This window comes from Heteronotia binoei, chromosome 18 (genome assembly GCF_032191835.1).
Source record: "Heteronotia binoei isolate CCM8104 ecotype False Entrance Well chromosome 18, APGP_CSIRO_Hbin_v1, whole genome shotgun sequence".
NCBI lineage: Eukaryota > Metazoa > Chordata > Lepidosauria > Squamata > Gekkonidae > Heteronotia > Heteronotia binoei.
The window spans coordinates 23,787,714-23,802,964 of NC_083240.1; the positions used below are offsets into that span (position 1 = coordinate 23,787,714).

The window sequence follows — 15,251 nt, forward strand, 5'->3', positions numbered from 1 at the left end:
TGAAGCATAAATGCCTTATGGCAGGACAAAGGGAGGTCCCTGGGTTTTGGGGAATATCCAAACTGATAATCTAGTTCAAATGCAAATCTAATGCTCCCGCTGGGAGGGCTAAAAAAACCCCCTGCTTTCATGGCCAGCATTGCAACAGGTTCCTGACATCACAGGTGATCCTGTGTCTGGGAATTTTCTGGTGGTAGAAAGTGCCTGTAGGGTTTTCAAGGCAGGAGATAAACAGAAGTGATTTGCCATTGCTGGCCTCTAAGTAGCAACCCTGGACTTCCTTGGTGGTTTCCCATTCAAGTACTAACTGAGGCTGACCCTGCTTAGCTTCTGACGTCTGGTGAGGTTGGGTTAGGCTGAGCTATCCAGGTCAGGGAGCCTTCTAAGCCATGCCGAAGAGGGATGGACTTTGACAGGATTGACTGTAACTTCTGTGGCACAATTCTGCTAAAGGGTTTGGCACTTCTGCTTAGGCAGAACTGATCTGAGCCACTGAACCATTTTCCTGGCAGGTGAAGGTGTCGGGGGATCATGGCAGGTGTGTACATTGCACTTGTTTTACTATATTGCAGGGATGGCCAACGGTAGCTCTCCAGATGTTTTTGCCTACAACTCCCATCAGCCCCAGCCAGCAGTTGTAGGCAAAAAAAAAATCTGGAGAGCTACCATTGGTCACCCCTGCTATATTGTATGTAAGTTTTAACTTGGTTTTAATTGCTTGAATGACGTTTTTGTTTCATTGTAATGAACTTTAAGATGCGTTTTTATTGTGTATGCTTAATCCATTAAATGCCTTGGCAGCCCTGATGAGGACAGAAAGATGGGGTATAAGTCAATAGGCTTGTTTGACTGAAGAAGGGATATTTCTTTCAATATTTCTTGCTTTCTCCTCGGCTGTAGCTTGTTTTGCTTAGTCTCGGGGCATGGTTTGCTCCGCTTTTGGTAGTCAGATGTTGGAATTCCTTTTGAACATTTGATGGAAGAAAAACCTTCCTTCAGTATCTTAATGGGCCATCATAGTTCTAGACCAGCATCATGGTTTGATTCTAGGGTTGCCAGACCCCCCCCCCTCCCTCCCCGTGCTACTGGTGGGGAGTGGGGGACATGGGTTGCCACCTCTAGGTTGGAAAACTCCTGGAGATTTGGAGGTAAAGCCTGGGGAGGCCAGGGACCTCAGTGAGTTGTAATGCCATAGAGTCTATCCTCCAAGGCATCCATTTCCTCCTGGGGAACTGATCTATACAACCCAGAGGCGAACAGTAATTCTGGAGGATCCCCAGGCAATATTACCTCTAAACTGTGGAGTCTTGTGAGCAAAAATTCTACTTTTAGAGCTACTGGCATTAAAGTTGTGCTCTGGGGCCGTTTTTCTGAGCTAGGACAAAAATGTGTGAGCCGGAGGCTAAAAAACTGTGAGCTAGCTCATACCAACTTGTCTTAGAGGGAACAGGGTCCCCAGGTGGTCCCGCTTGGAGGCTGGCATTCATATTTGGTTCTGTAATTGGGTGAATGGCGTGTTTGGCTCTCAATTAGCAAGGCAAAATGCTGAGGTGCTCTGAATAGATCTGAACTAGCCCACAGTGAAGCTGGGTTGGCTGGGAGTTTGTGTGTGGGAGGGGCCCTTTCAGGTCAAAGTGCCATAGCCTCCCATATGATCCAGCCTGCCTCTCAAGACCTGCCTGCTATGCTCCTGCCTTCAGAAGTGAGACAGGTGGCAACAAAAGACAGGGCATTTTCTGTGGTGGCACTTCGCCTTTGGGACTCCTCCCCCTTGAGACTCATCCGGCGCCTCTTTTGCTTTCTTTGAGGTGCCAGGCCAAAATCAATCTTCTATCCAGGCTTTTAATTGGCATTTTAAAATCTTACCAGCTTTTTTAATGCCCTGCTTTAGTTTTACAAGTTGTTCTTACGCTGCTTGTGTCCAATGGCTTGTTTTTCATACTGTGGTGATTTTAATTGTTAGCTGCCTGGAGCAGGACTCTGAAGAGGAGGCATTAGGAGTATCCTAAAATAAATAGTTTGCGGAACTCCTCGCCCCAGGAAGCGTGACTGGCTCCATCTCTGCATCATCTAAAAGCATGTCTATTGTAGGAGGCCTTGAAATTACATCTGGTGATTAACTGCTGAGGTTTAAACCAGGGTTGCCAGCTCAGGTTTGAAGATACCAGGAGATTTTGGGCGGGGGGGTGAAGCCTGAGGGGGCGGGGTTTAGGGAGGGGAAGAACTTCAGTAGGGTATAATGCCATGGAGTCTACCTTCCACAGCATCCATTTTCTCGAGGAGAAGAGGAATAAATGTGTTAAATAAATAGTAAATAAGTGGTTTATGTAGTTTAGAGATTCCAGGAGATTTCCTGCTTTCTCCTGGAGATTGGCAGCCCTAGGTTGTAACATAGTTTTTCTTTTTTTTTAAATCTGCCTAATTGTTGTAAGCGTCTCAGTTGTCCTTACTGGTTGCCTTGGATGTGGGTAAACAGAAAGGTGACATACTGTGAAGCAAAGCAACAGAAGTTCAGTGTAGGAAAAGGTTCCTGAAAAGACAGCCTTCTGCCCTCCCCCCCTTTCCCCATCCCCAGTCTTTAAAATAAGACCAGCAATTCCAGACACAGCAAGAATGCAAACATGGATTTCCTTTAGGGTGGCTGCAAATGGAGCCCGGCAGCAGATCTTGCTGAGTCATTCCCTTGGGGAGGATGAAGAGTGCTGCTGGTAAAAAGTGCGATCTTTTCTGTACTGGGTACTTGGCACTTGTTTGCTTCCTCCAGCATAGAGATCCCTGAAACAGAAAGCTGCACCTTCAGACTGCTCAAGCAGCCTCGTCCATCCTTATTAGGAAATGCTTGGCTTTGCATGCACCTCCTGCTCTAGTGGATAAAACCCCATGGAAGAGCCATTGCTAGGAGCTCTCCATGGCCTTTCAGCCACCACCTGCTGTTTGTGGAATGGCTGCAGCTGCTGGGCGGCATTGTGTTGCTTTATATTTGTAGAATAATTAGATTGCTGGTCCAGTCTCAAGCCCATTGTCTTCCGGTGTAGATCAGCAATGAGGGAGCGGTGGGAGCAGGGCAGAGTTGGAATTATCCTGGATCCCTTACAGGAAAGGAAACTGAGGCTATCTTAATAGGCTAAGATACCTAACTGGATTTGTCAGGACAAGTACATAGAGGAGGCAACATCTCTCTACAGACCTCCATGGAAATCAAGACGAGAGCAACCCCTAAACAGGGTGTGCCCTTCCCAGTCGCCAGAAGCAGAGCCAGGAAATTTGTGGTTGGCTATTACGTTGTACTGCCAGTTCTGTCGGCAGCGACACCTGACTCCCGCCTCCGCTGTCCAAAGGCAGGCAAATTTCACATAACCACACTGTGCGCGAGGGTGACAGTCATAGTTGGTGGGAGTTCTATCCTCCCCCCCCTCCCAAAGAATGCTGAACAAATACGGAAGCCTTTTCCCTTCCCTTAAAGACTCCTGAACAAACACAGAAATTTCCAAGCCCCACTGCCCAAACTGCCTGAGGATACAAGTGACGGGGAGATGCAAAAGTTGGCACTGAGATGTCCTGGCTGCAGGAGAAGCTTGGAGGCTTGGCAACGAGACTGGGCACCTCCCCTGTCCAGAGGCACAGTTCCCAGGTTCTCCTGGAAGCCCGAGCTTTCCTTCTCAGGGGGCCTGCTGAGCCAGCCTCCATCCAAACCATACTGATTCTTGGGATGACTAGCCTGGCTTGTCCTTCTTCAGCTCTAATCAGTCCTCCCTGGTAGTCTCATCTGATAGCTTCACCACTGTGTTGATTGAGCAGCTCTTGGCAGCTGCAGCCGAGCACAGCAGCTGCCAGATCCTTCCCAGAAATGGAACCAGGAATTGGCAGAGTGCAGCGGATACGGGAGGCTGGTGCCAACCATCAACAGGTGCTCTGGGGGTGGTGGCAGTGACATGTCTATTGGCCTTTGGCCTCTGCCTTTCCTGCTAATGCTTTCCTTCCTTTTTCTGAGTTCTCCCCCCCCCCTTTCTTTTTTTCCAGACCGTCAGCATCAACAAGGCCATTAATGCTCAGGAAGTCGCTGTCAAAGAGAAACACGCCAGAAATATCCTCTCAAATTAGCAGCTCTGAAAGGAAGAGGTGGAGGTAGAAAGTGCCAGGGATGGAGCTTGCAACTGTTATGCCAAAGCCTTGGCCAAGTTCGACAGAGTTACTTGGGTTCAGGGGTAGGGGGACAAGGGCTGTAAAACAGGATGTTATGGGACTCCAGGCTGCTGGAATCCTAGATATGGGGTGATAGGTTTTTGGGTGGATGTTGGTAGGAATGCTGCCCTCTGCATGTGCTCTGGAGCACCTTCTTTGAAGTTTAATGGATCGGAGCTCAGGCAATAGAAAGGGCTGAGCTGGCCCTCGAGTTATGGCCTGTTCCCTCACTCTAGACAGCAAAGTGTGGCGAACCATCTGCAAAGAGTGAAGAAGGCTGGCTCCTGCCCAAAGAGCACTAGCTGAGGTGTCTAGTGAGTTCATCACACCTGCTGGAGGGGATGACTCCTGCCTTTCAGGTGAGGCTTACGAGCCATTCCACAGGGAGGGTAGAATAGACCCATCTGCAGGCCAAACTCTCAGAATTCCCATTCAGGCTATAAGGTCCACATTCTGCTGGTGGGATAAAGTATCCATAAGCAGATTGGTGGGCAAAGAAGGGAGCTTCTTGGTCACTCCAGCTAGTGTCAAGATGGATGTTGCAAACTCTGCTCCTTGGCTGCTCCATCTGCCTCTTTGCCCGTGGGTGTCTGTTGCCTATTTTTGTCATCCTGCCCCTGAGGAACCCCAGTGCTTCTTTTCTTTAGCATATCGGACTTTTCCTTAGCCTTCTTCTCACCATGTATCTTGGGGACGCACCACGAGAAAGGAGCCCACACCTTCTGGTCTGTTGTGAACCGCTTGCCTCTCTCCAGCAATGCTGTACTCTGTTGGAAATTCTGCCACGTCTTCCACAAGCTCCTCCGTGACGGACACCCAAATGTAAGGCTGCCCTTTCTCTCCCTCTCCCTTCTTCCCACGCCCCTGCAGTTGGGATCTGAGCGGCCTGTTACTGCAAATGGGATTCTGGGGATGAAATGGTACCTAGTGCCATTCCATTTTCCAAAAGCAGTATGCCTGGATTGCCATGTGATGAAGTTCATATCCCATAAGAACATAAGAGAAGCCATGTTGGATCAGGCCAATGGCCCATCCAGCCCAACACTGTGTCACACAGTGGCCAAATAAATATATATATATACACACACACACACACACACTGCCACTGATGGACCTCTGCTCCATATTTTTATCTAAACCCCTCTTGAAGGTGGCTATGCTTGTGGCCACCACCTCCTGTGGCAGTGAATTCCACATGTTAATCACCCTTTGGGTGAAGAAGTACTTCCTTTTATCCGTTTTAACCTGTCTGCTCAGCAATAAGGAGTAAAGATTGGCCCTCACTTTGAGCAGGCTAGTGGCAGAGTGTTTTTGGCTGAGGAGTGGGGCAGGGTACATGTGCTGGGGGTTTGGGGACAGTGTGAGAGAGCAATGTTCATTTTGGTGTGTGTTTGGACTGCCAAGTGCACCCACCCCTGACAAATTAACCCCACCTAACCTTCAAAAAACTTCATTTGCTCAAAAACAAAACTCAGGGGTTTTTCCCCAGGTATGTTGTAAAAAAAATCTCAAAGAAGTTACACATATATCCAGTAATTTAAAAAAAAAAAGTGTTCAGCATTTTTAGTGAGAGAGGCAAGAGTCATCTTATATTCAGGATTGCCTTCTTTTCAAGTCTAAACTCTCCCTAGAAGTAAAATGGCTAAACTAAGGCTGTCCTAGTTTGGTCAAATTATGAAAAGACAAAGAGTTTTTAAAATGTGGTATTCGCTGGCAGAGAATGTAGTGATGGCTGCAGGAATAAACAGCTTTAAAAGGGGATTAGATAGATTCATGGAGGATAAGTCTATCAGTGGCTGCTAGCTGTGGTGACTGAGGGGAACCTCCACATTCAGAGGCATTCCATGGAGGTAGTTCAAGATAGGTAGCCTTGTTTCTAGCAGTAGAAAACTCCAGTGGCATCTTAAAGACTAACAAAATTTGTGGTAGGGAGCTTTCGTGAGTCACTGCTCACTTCTTCAGAAAGCTCCCTACCACAGATTTTTTCTAGCCTTTAAGGTGTTACTGGACCTTTGTTAGCATTTAAGGTGCTACTGGACTCTTTTCTACTGATTCAGAGGCACTAATCCTCTGATTCCCAGAGCCAGGAGGCAACATTGGGAACACCAGCCTTTATGTCCTATTGTTGGTTATCCAGAGGAACTGATTGGCCACTGGGTGAGACAGAATGCTGGACTAGCTGGGCCATTGGTCTGATCCAGCAAGGCTTTTTCTTATGTCTCTGGAAGAGACCATAATGCTAGGAAAACTTGAAGGCATCAGGAAAAGAGGAAGATCCAGGAGATGGATTGATTCAATAAAGGAAGCTGAGGCCCTCAGTTTGCAAGACCTGAGAAGGGTTGTTAATGATCGGTTGTTTTGGAGACCATTAATTCATAGGGTTTCCAGAAGTTGGGAGCTACTTGGTGGCATTTAACAAACAGAGAGAAAGAGAGTGTTTTGTAGGTTGCAATTGGGCTCAGTCCGCAGTGCTATTCTCTTGTGTGAACCTTGTTGGAATGCACAGGAGCAAGGCAGAGATTCCTATAGAGCTGTGCCCCTTGTTGGTCTCCTTTTTTGGTTTCTTGGCTTCAGGCATCACAACTCCCTGTTGGATGGCAGCCCCGTTACATCTGGCTGTTGTCGGTTCAGCATTTCCTGCCTTGTGCTTCAGCAAGATTCAGAGAGTTTGGCAGAGCTCTCAGTTTCATTGATAATCTTTGCAAATTGTGATAAATATTTTTTCCAACTTCCTAGGTCTACCTCCTGGTTTTTGTTTTTGTTTTTCCAGCTGAGTGGTAATTTGTTGTATAGAGTGCATTCAGGTTATTATCCAGTCATTGTTCCTTGAAGTAATTTGGAATTTTAAGTCGGTTTATTCCAAGCATGCGTGATTTTTTTTCCTTTTAATTTATTTTGTCATCTTTATAGTATGATGATTTCAAAGTCTGGCCGAGTGCAGCCCTAACACTTAACCATGGTTCACACTTATCATATTAACCCCAGACAAGATACCAGTTGTACCACAAGACCATTGTTCAGCTTGTTGAATCTAAGCTTGGTCTTTAGTTGGAAGTGTGCAGGAAACCATCATAAGACTTGATCACTGCTTTGTAAAGGCAGGGAAACAACCTTAAACCATAATTTGTGAATATGGCACTTAACCATGACTAACACTAAGAGCGGTTTGCAAATCCACATCAAGACTTGCTTTTGTGTCCAATCCGCAACCATAGTTTAGAAGTTCAGATATCACACTTCAACCATGGGCTAAGTGTTATGGCCACACAGGTAGGGCCAGGTCTTCTTTCCTGTGATTTTACTGGGCATCTGAGAGAGACACCAGTAGGTCCCCTGCATATAATGTTATTTTGATTAGCCTACTTGTTAATCAGCACTTTCAAGATTCGTATTCTTTTTCCTGCTGTGGCATGGAAACCTCTAACAGCTGCTCTCTCATCTCCCTTCCTCTGGCAGGTCTTGAAGGATTCTGTGAGGTACAAGAGCGAGTTGAGCGACATGAGCCGCATGTGGGTGAGTGCTCAGCTGGGTCTGAAAGGAGGGCAGCTGGCTGGCAAAGATGCCTCTTGGGCTTTGCCCGGCCCTGAGCCCAATAAAAGACCACCATGACCAGAAGAAGCAATTCTAATGAAACTAACAGTTATATAATAAAATCCAGTATATTTGAGATTTATCTGTGTGTGTTTGCTGAATACTCCAAGGCATATACAATTTGAATATCAACAATTATGAACAGCCGGATAGAAGCTACGCAGTTCAAGAGAGCATACAGAATCAAAAGGCCAGAAAAGCACAGTGACAACTTCATCATTTGAAAACGTTTCCCAGTATCCTTCTTCCTGTTTTAATGATAATCTTCCTTAGATATCATAGCAAGTTGATGTTTTGTCAGTGCCTGTGTCATCAAAGACTACAGTCAATCAAAGAAATTTGAAGTATGCTTACAAGGGTTTTCAAGGTCAAAAGATCCAAATCTCAGACAAGAGAATCACCACTCTAGAGTGTTATTTCAGTGTTGGTAAAAATTCTTGCGAAGTTGGTAAAGACACCAACTGGATGCCCTTAGTTTAGAATGCGTATTCATAGGGTGTACTGGCACACATTTGATCTGTCCCTGGGAGAAGGTTCTTTGCCCTGGCCTTTATTTATGGATTTCATATATATCTCACCTGTGTTGAAACTGGAGGCAACAGGCAGAGGGGGCTCCCAGGAACTCTCCAAGGTGCTGCTTCAAGGGCAACTCTGCACTGGGGCCTTGAGCCATTGATCCTCGTAGCACTACCTTCAAGGTACTTTAGTGGTGAGAAGTTGTTCATATGGGGGTCAGCAGCTGAGTGAGAGGGAGGTGGGTATCCACGTTACCCTCGTTCACAATAATGAGGCATAGTCTTGTAGCCGTAGCAGCTGCTATTATAAAAAGTTGAAGACAGAAGAAAAGGAGGAAGACCCAATGTGAGATGGATTAAGTCAATAAAAGAAGCCACAGCCCTCAGTTTGCAAGATGTGAGCAAGGCTGTTAATGAGAGGACATTTTGAAGGTCATTAATTCATAGGGTTGCCATAGGTTGGAACTGACTTAACATACACACACACACAGAGCTGCTGAAGACGCCTTCATATCAAGGAGGTTTGCCTGGATTCCAACACAGGCTGCTCTGTGTTGGGGGGGGGGGTGAGAGAAAGAGAGAGAGAGAATGATGTGGGCAAGAGCCTATGGTGACCTACAGATTGCCAGTGGTGCCTTGCCAGGGTTTTTTTTTGGGGGGGGGCAGGTTTCAGAAAACCCAAATCATGTGTGCACTTTAAATCTCATGATCTGGCTTGCAAATTGCAGGCCCGTTGAGTGCCTAGGCAGAGGGGTATGAGCTGTGCCTAGGCAAAGAAGTATGAGCTGAACCAAAGCATCCCTGGGTTCTGGCCCTTTGCTGTAAAGGACTTTGCTGGAGATGAACCTCGCCATCTTCCTTTTTCTACAGGGCCACCTGAGCGAGGGTTATGGACAGCTGTGCAGCATCTACCTCAAATTGCTGAGAACCAAGATGGAATTCCACACAAAAGTAGGTGGCTTTTTTTTTCCTCCTCCAAAAACCAGCAGCCCTGACTGCATGGTTGAGGGTGGAAGGGGCTGCTTGCTGTCTTCCGTGCCCTCTGAAAGTCAGACCCAAGGAGCCTAGGAAAGAGCACAAAGCAGTGGCTGGGCACCGAATTTGTAGTGTTGCCAGCCTCCAGATCGTGGCTGGAGAACTCCCACTATTACAACTGATTTCCAGATCACAGAAGTCCGTTTGCTTGGAGAAAATGGCTGCTTTGGAAGATGGACTGTATGGCATTATATTCTATTATATGGCATTAAACCCCCACTTTCCCAAGCCCTGCCGTCCTCGAGCTCCACCCCCAAAAAATCTCCAGGTATTTCCAATCCTGGAGCTGGTAGCCATACAAAGCTGGGATACCTCCTGTTAAAGGAAGAGGTGAGAATATCTTTACTATGGATTTAGTACTGTGTGGAAACTGGATTTTGCAGCTCGCTGAATCACAGGAGTTTTAGGTTTTGATTTTTCTCATTTGGATGAGAGAGAACAGGACCGTCTGAACAGAATATGGGTAATGTGGATCTGGCTGTATTGTTTTGGAAAGGTAGTCTGTGCTGTGCTTCCTTACACTTTAAGAAGCTGTTGTGCTCTTCTGTTGTTTTTTTAAAAGCTGAAGTATTGGGATGACACCACTGACATCAGAGGCCAGGAGCTGGGCACACCGGAGAGAAGGGCTGTCTAGACCTCTCCATTGTTTCCAGAGATACTACTGGCCTTTCAGTGGAATCTTTTTAGAAGAGTCACTGATTTGCTGCATCTCATCTGGGTCTGTTTATCTTCTAGGGTCTGACCCAGTATGGCATAGTTGCCCATTTGGTGTTAACCTTCCCATGCCCGAGTTTACCTCTGAGCCTGTCTGAGCTGCAGGCTTCTCTTTTCTACTTCTAAGTTGCTTGATCAGAGTGGGAGAGAGGGGGTTTTGGGAGCACATCTACTTACCTCTGTTCCACTGATCCAAAGGATCAGGGAAGGGCTGTGGCTCAGTGGTAGGTCATTTGCTTGCCATGCAGAAGGTCCCAGGTTCAATCCCCGGTGTCTCCAGTTAAAAGATCTGGCAGTAGGTGATGGGGAAAGACCTCTGTCTGAGACCAATTTAAGTCCTGACTTTGATGGCCAAAGGGTTTGATTCAGTATAAGGCAGTTTTACTTGTTCATGTGGGTGCCACAGTATCCAGCTGTTGTGTTTCAGGTGCCTGCTTGCTGCTCTCCCTCCCTCCCTTTCTGACCCCTCCCTAAATTCTTTTCAAGTTCTCTTCTTCTCTTCTGAACCCTGTTCGAACTTCCTCCTTTAAAAAAAACTCTTTCCTCTGTTGTTTTCTTTGCACATTAGTTCCTTCCCCTTTCTCTGCCCTTCTTTTTCTCCCTTTTCCTTCACCCCAGTGTGTTCCTCTCTCCAGCTGACTTCCAGGTATTCTCATGATGATGGGAACATGGAGAGGCTGCAGTAGCGGCAGTGGCTGGGTTGGGTTGAGGGAAAGACCCAGCTGCTTTGTCCAGAGCTTGAGCAGCAGCCACAGTGAGCTGGGCTTTGTTTGTCTCCATCAAGGGCAATGTGTTTGTTTAAAACTACTTCACCACAGCAGAAAAGAAAGGGGGAGGGAGGACCCTCCCAGCAAGAGATAAAATCAAATTTGAGAAGCACAGGAGGAAGGTTTCATGACATGAAATCATAGAGGGGTGAGGTGGGAAGTGTCAGGTTTTTTTGGGGGGGAGGTTGAGAAAATGTTCAGGTGATGCCTGAGCTTATGAATACTTAACCAACTAATTTTGGAAGGGGTGTTGAAAGACCTGAGTCAGATTGAGGTGACAAAAGAGGAGGTCCTACAACTGATAGACAAATTAAAAACTAATAAGTCACCGGGTCCGGATGGCATACATCCGAGAGTTCTGAAAGAACTCAAAGTTGAACTTGTGGATCTTCTAACAAAAATCTGTAATCTTTCATTGAAATCTGCCTCCGTTCCTGAGGACTGGAAGGTAGCAAATGTCACCCTCATCTTTAAAAAGGATACCAGAGGAGAGCCAGGAAATTACAGGCCAGTCAGTCTGACTTCAATACCGGGAAAGTTGGTAGAAACCATTATCAAGGACAGAATGAGTAGGCACATTGATGAACACGGGTTATTGAGGAAGACTCATCATGGGTTCTGTAAGGGAAGATCTTGCCTCACTAACCTGTTACATTTCTTTGAGGGGGTGAACAAACATGTGGACAAAGGAGACCCGATAGATGTTGTTTACCTTGACTTCCAGAAAGCTTTTGATAAAGTTCCTCATCAAAGGCTCCTTAGAAAGCTTGAGAGTCATGGAGTAAAAGGACAGGTCCTCTTGTGGATCAAAAACTGGCTGAGTAATAGGAAGCAGAGAGTGAGTATAAATGGGCAGTCTTCGCAATGGAGGATGGTAAGCAGTGGGGTGCCGCAGGGCTCGGTACTGAGTCCCACGCTCTTTAACTTGTTCATAAATGATTTAGAGTTGGGAGTGAGCAGTGAAGTGGCCAAGTTTGCGGATGACACTAAATTGTTTAGGGTGGTGAGAACCAGAGAGGATTGTGAGGAACTCCAAAGGGACCTGTTGAGGCTGGGTGAGTGGGCGTCAACGTGGCAGATGCAGTTCAGTGTGGCCAAGTGCAAAGTAATGCACATTGGGGCCAAGAATCCCAGCTACAAATACAAGTTGATGTGGTGTGAACTGGCAGAGACTGACCAAGAGAAGGATCGTGGGGTTGTGGTAGATAACTCACTGAAAATGTCAAGACAGTGTGCATTTGCAATAAAAAAGGCCAACGCCATGCTGGGAATGATTAGGAAGGGAATTGAAAACAAATCAGCCAGTATCATAATGCCCCTGTATAAATCGATGGTGTGGTCTCATTTGGAGTACTGTGCGCAGTTCTGGTCGCCGCACCACAAAAAGGATATTATAGCATTGGAGAAAGTCCAGAAAAGGGCAACTAGAATGATTAAAGGGCTGGAACACTTTCCCTATGAAGAAAGGTTGAAACGCTTGGGACTCTTTAGCTTGGAGAAACGTTGACTGCGGGGTGACATGATAGAGGTTTACAAGATAATGCATGGGATGGAGAAAGTAGAGAAAGAGGTACTTTTCTCCCTTTCTCACAATACAAGAACTCATGGGCATTCGATGCAATTGCTGAGCAGACAGGTTAAAACGGAGAAAAGGAAGTACTTCTTCACCCAAAGGGTGATTAACATGTGGAATTCACTGCCACAGGAGGTGGTGGCGGCCACAAGCATGGCCACCTTCAAGAGGGGTTTAGATAAAAATATGGAGCAGAGGTCCAGAGTGTTGGACTGGATGGGCCATTGGACTGATCCAACATGGCTTCTCTTATGTTCTTATGTTCAACTGAAAGAAGTTGTGGTGGGTGGTCTTTGTTACCTTCTGCAGTTCTGCAGGATCAGAGAATCTGATAGGGGAACTCACTTGAAGCTAATAACGAGCAGTATGCAAGCTTGTATAATGGGTTTTGTTTAGGGGCAGTGGAGGGGGGTAAGGGGGGTTCCCTGACTTACACCAAGGAAATATAAATCCTGCTGTTAATTTGAAAAATAAATATGGTGGAGGGAAGGACCCCCATGGCAGCAGTTTTTTTTTTTTTTAAATACTGCCTGTTACCCTTTCTTAGAATTCCAAAAATGCTTTTAGACTCAAGGTTTGCAGCTCTGGTTACATGTAGCAGAATGGGTGACAGAATCCTGTGGTGTTATAATGAACTGTGCCACTTCATACTACAGGTAATCACATTTTTTTCCAGTGCTCTTTTATGTGTAAAAGGGGGAGGGGGGAACCTTCCAAGTAGGCAGCTAGCACAGCAGAGAACAGGCTGGGGCCAAAACTCCACAGTTCAATTACCTTGTTGAGTAAAGAAGTGTTTCCTTTCGTCTGTCTTGTAGCTATTGATGGGCAATAGTAATGCCGCTAGAGGTAGCATTTTAAATCATAGCCACAGATGGCTTTACAGGAGGCTTAGACAGATTTGTGGAGGAGAAGTCTGTCACTGACTAGTAGCCATGGCAAGTAAAGGGAGCCTCTATATTCAGAGGCAATAAATCTCAAAAGACAGAGCTAGGAGGCAACATCAGGGGAAGACCATGACCTTTGTGCCCTGCTTGTTTGGCCTTCCAAGGCAATAGTTGGCCACTATGTTTAACAGGATGCTAGTCTAGATGGACCATTGGTCTGATCCAGCAGCGCTGTTCTTATGGGGGTGTCTAATGTGCTAGGCTCAACACACACTCCCTGTTTAAAGGTGAATTTTTTTTAACGTAAGGGGGCATTTGAGAATGATCTCCTTCCCCCCGCCCCATGCAGTCTAAGCTGGTATAGTCAATTTGCCACCTTAGGATTTGTCACCTCATTTTACTGCATGTGTAGAGACAGCCAACTTGAGAGCAGGCTTGGGCTACTAACCTCCAGATGAGGCCTGAAGGTCTCCCCAAATTACAACTGATCTCCAGGCTACAGAGATCAGTTCCCTTGGAGAAAATGGTTGCTTTGGAAGACGGACTCTATGGCATTAGACTTGCTGAGATCCCTCTTCTCTCCAAACCCTGCCCTTTCCAGGGTCCTCACTCATGTCTCCAGGAATTTCCCAACCCAGAGTTGGCAACCTTAAGGTTGGCATTCTGCTTTAGTTGCAGCTTCCTGTTTCCTTACATCCATAACTGGGAAGGGGAACGGAGTCAGGCAAGGCTTTTTTTGTAGTAGGAACTCCTTTGCATATTAAGCCACACCCCTTGGTGTAGCCAATCCTCCTGGAGCTTACAGTAGGCCCTGTACTAAGAGCCCTGTGAGCTCTTGCAGGATTGGCTTCATCAGGGGTGTGTGGCCTGATATGCAAAGGAGTTCCTGCTACAAAAAAAGCCCCTGGAGTCAGGTATCCCTTCATGTCCTTGGTCCAGCAGAATTAGCAGACAGAGATTCGTGAGCTCATTCTCAAAAACAAGGGCAAGGCCAGATGACCACAAAAAGGGAGACGGAGGGCTGCTTCTGTGTGTGACTCCACTGATACACAGAGCACATCACTGGGTCAGGTCAGGGAGCGACAATGCAGCTTTGGGGCTTTCCCTGCTCGCCCTTCATCTTCACAGTGACTCAAAACTGCCTGAAATGCTCCTTTGCAAACTCTCCTCCCAGACTTCGTGCTGCAGCCCAAGTTGTGATTGGCTTCAGGCCAGCTGGTTTGTCTCGGCTGCATCCTATTTGGGAATGATTGAGATGGAAATGACAAGTATTTATAGAATGGAATCTGGGCGGCTGGTTGCGTGTTCTGGACTGGGAAGCTCAGCTGAGGGCCCTGAGGCCAGCGCTTTGCAGGCCTCTGGTTGGAAAGCCAAAAGTATGTGCCTAATAAACAAACCTCGACTGCAGCTTCTGCTAGCGAAAGAGAATCAACGTGAGATGAAGGATGCCTGTGAAGAAAGGCGGGGGGGGGGGGGGCGGAATACTTCTGTTGACTAATGATAGGGGAACGGCTGCTTCCAAAGCTCTGGCCAAGTGTTGCCATGCCACTGCCCAGTTTCAGGATTAACTTAGCAGTCTTCCGACATCCTGTCTTCTTAAAGCCCACTTTTCCAGGGATAACTTCATACCCTTCATTCATGTTCTGTCTTCTCTGGCTCAGAGGTTTATTATGTGAGTCCCTGCACATAACAAATGAATGCGCCTTCTTCATCTCCCCCCACCCCTTCTTTCCTGGATTGTAAAATGGGCCATTGGGCGAGATACCATCCAAATTCAAGGGGGGAAGAGGAGGAGAGGAAGAAGATTCCCTATGATATACGTTCATCTGCCCAAGGAGGTGATGAAGCATTTCTAAACCTTTGCTGGCCAGAGCAATCTCTGGCTGCGGTTCTAGAAACCTGCAGCGGCCTGCTTGTTATCCTTATCGGGTGTCTGTACTCCTGCGAGTCTTGAGAGGCAAAAGCTGCACAGTTGTGCTTCGTAGGAGCA

General features: G+C 46.8%; 1 protein-coding gene across 3 annotated transcripts in view; it reads left to right on the top strand.

Moving 5' to 3' along the window:
- HIP1 (huntingtin interacting protein 1) overlaps window positions 1-15,251 on the top strand; it is an 87,443-nt gene that overhangs the window by 41,274 nt on the left and 30,918 nt on the right. For all 3 annotated transcript variants that reach the window (XM_060258810.1, XM_060258811.1, XM_060258812.1), the window contains exons 2-5: window positions 4,021-4,084; window positions 4,862-5,004; window positions 7,639-7,695; window positions 9,159-9,239. In XM_060258810.1, coding sequence (XP_060114793.1) covers window positions 4,021-4,084; window positions 4,862-5,004; window positions 7,639-7,695; window positions 9,159-9,239 — 345 coding nt within the window. The remainder of the gene's footprint in view (window positions 1-4,020; window positions 4,085-4,861; window positions 5,005-7,638; window positions 7,696-9,158; window positions 9,240-15,251) is intronic.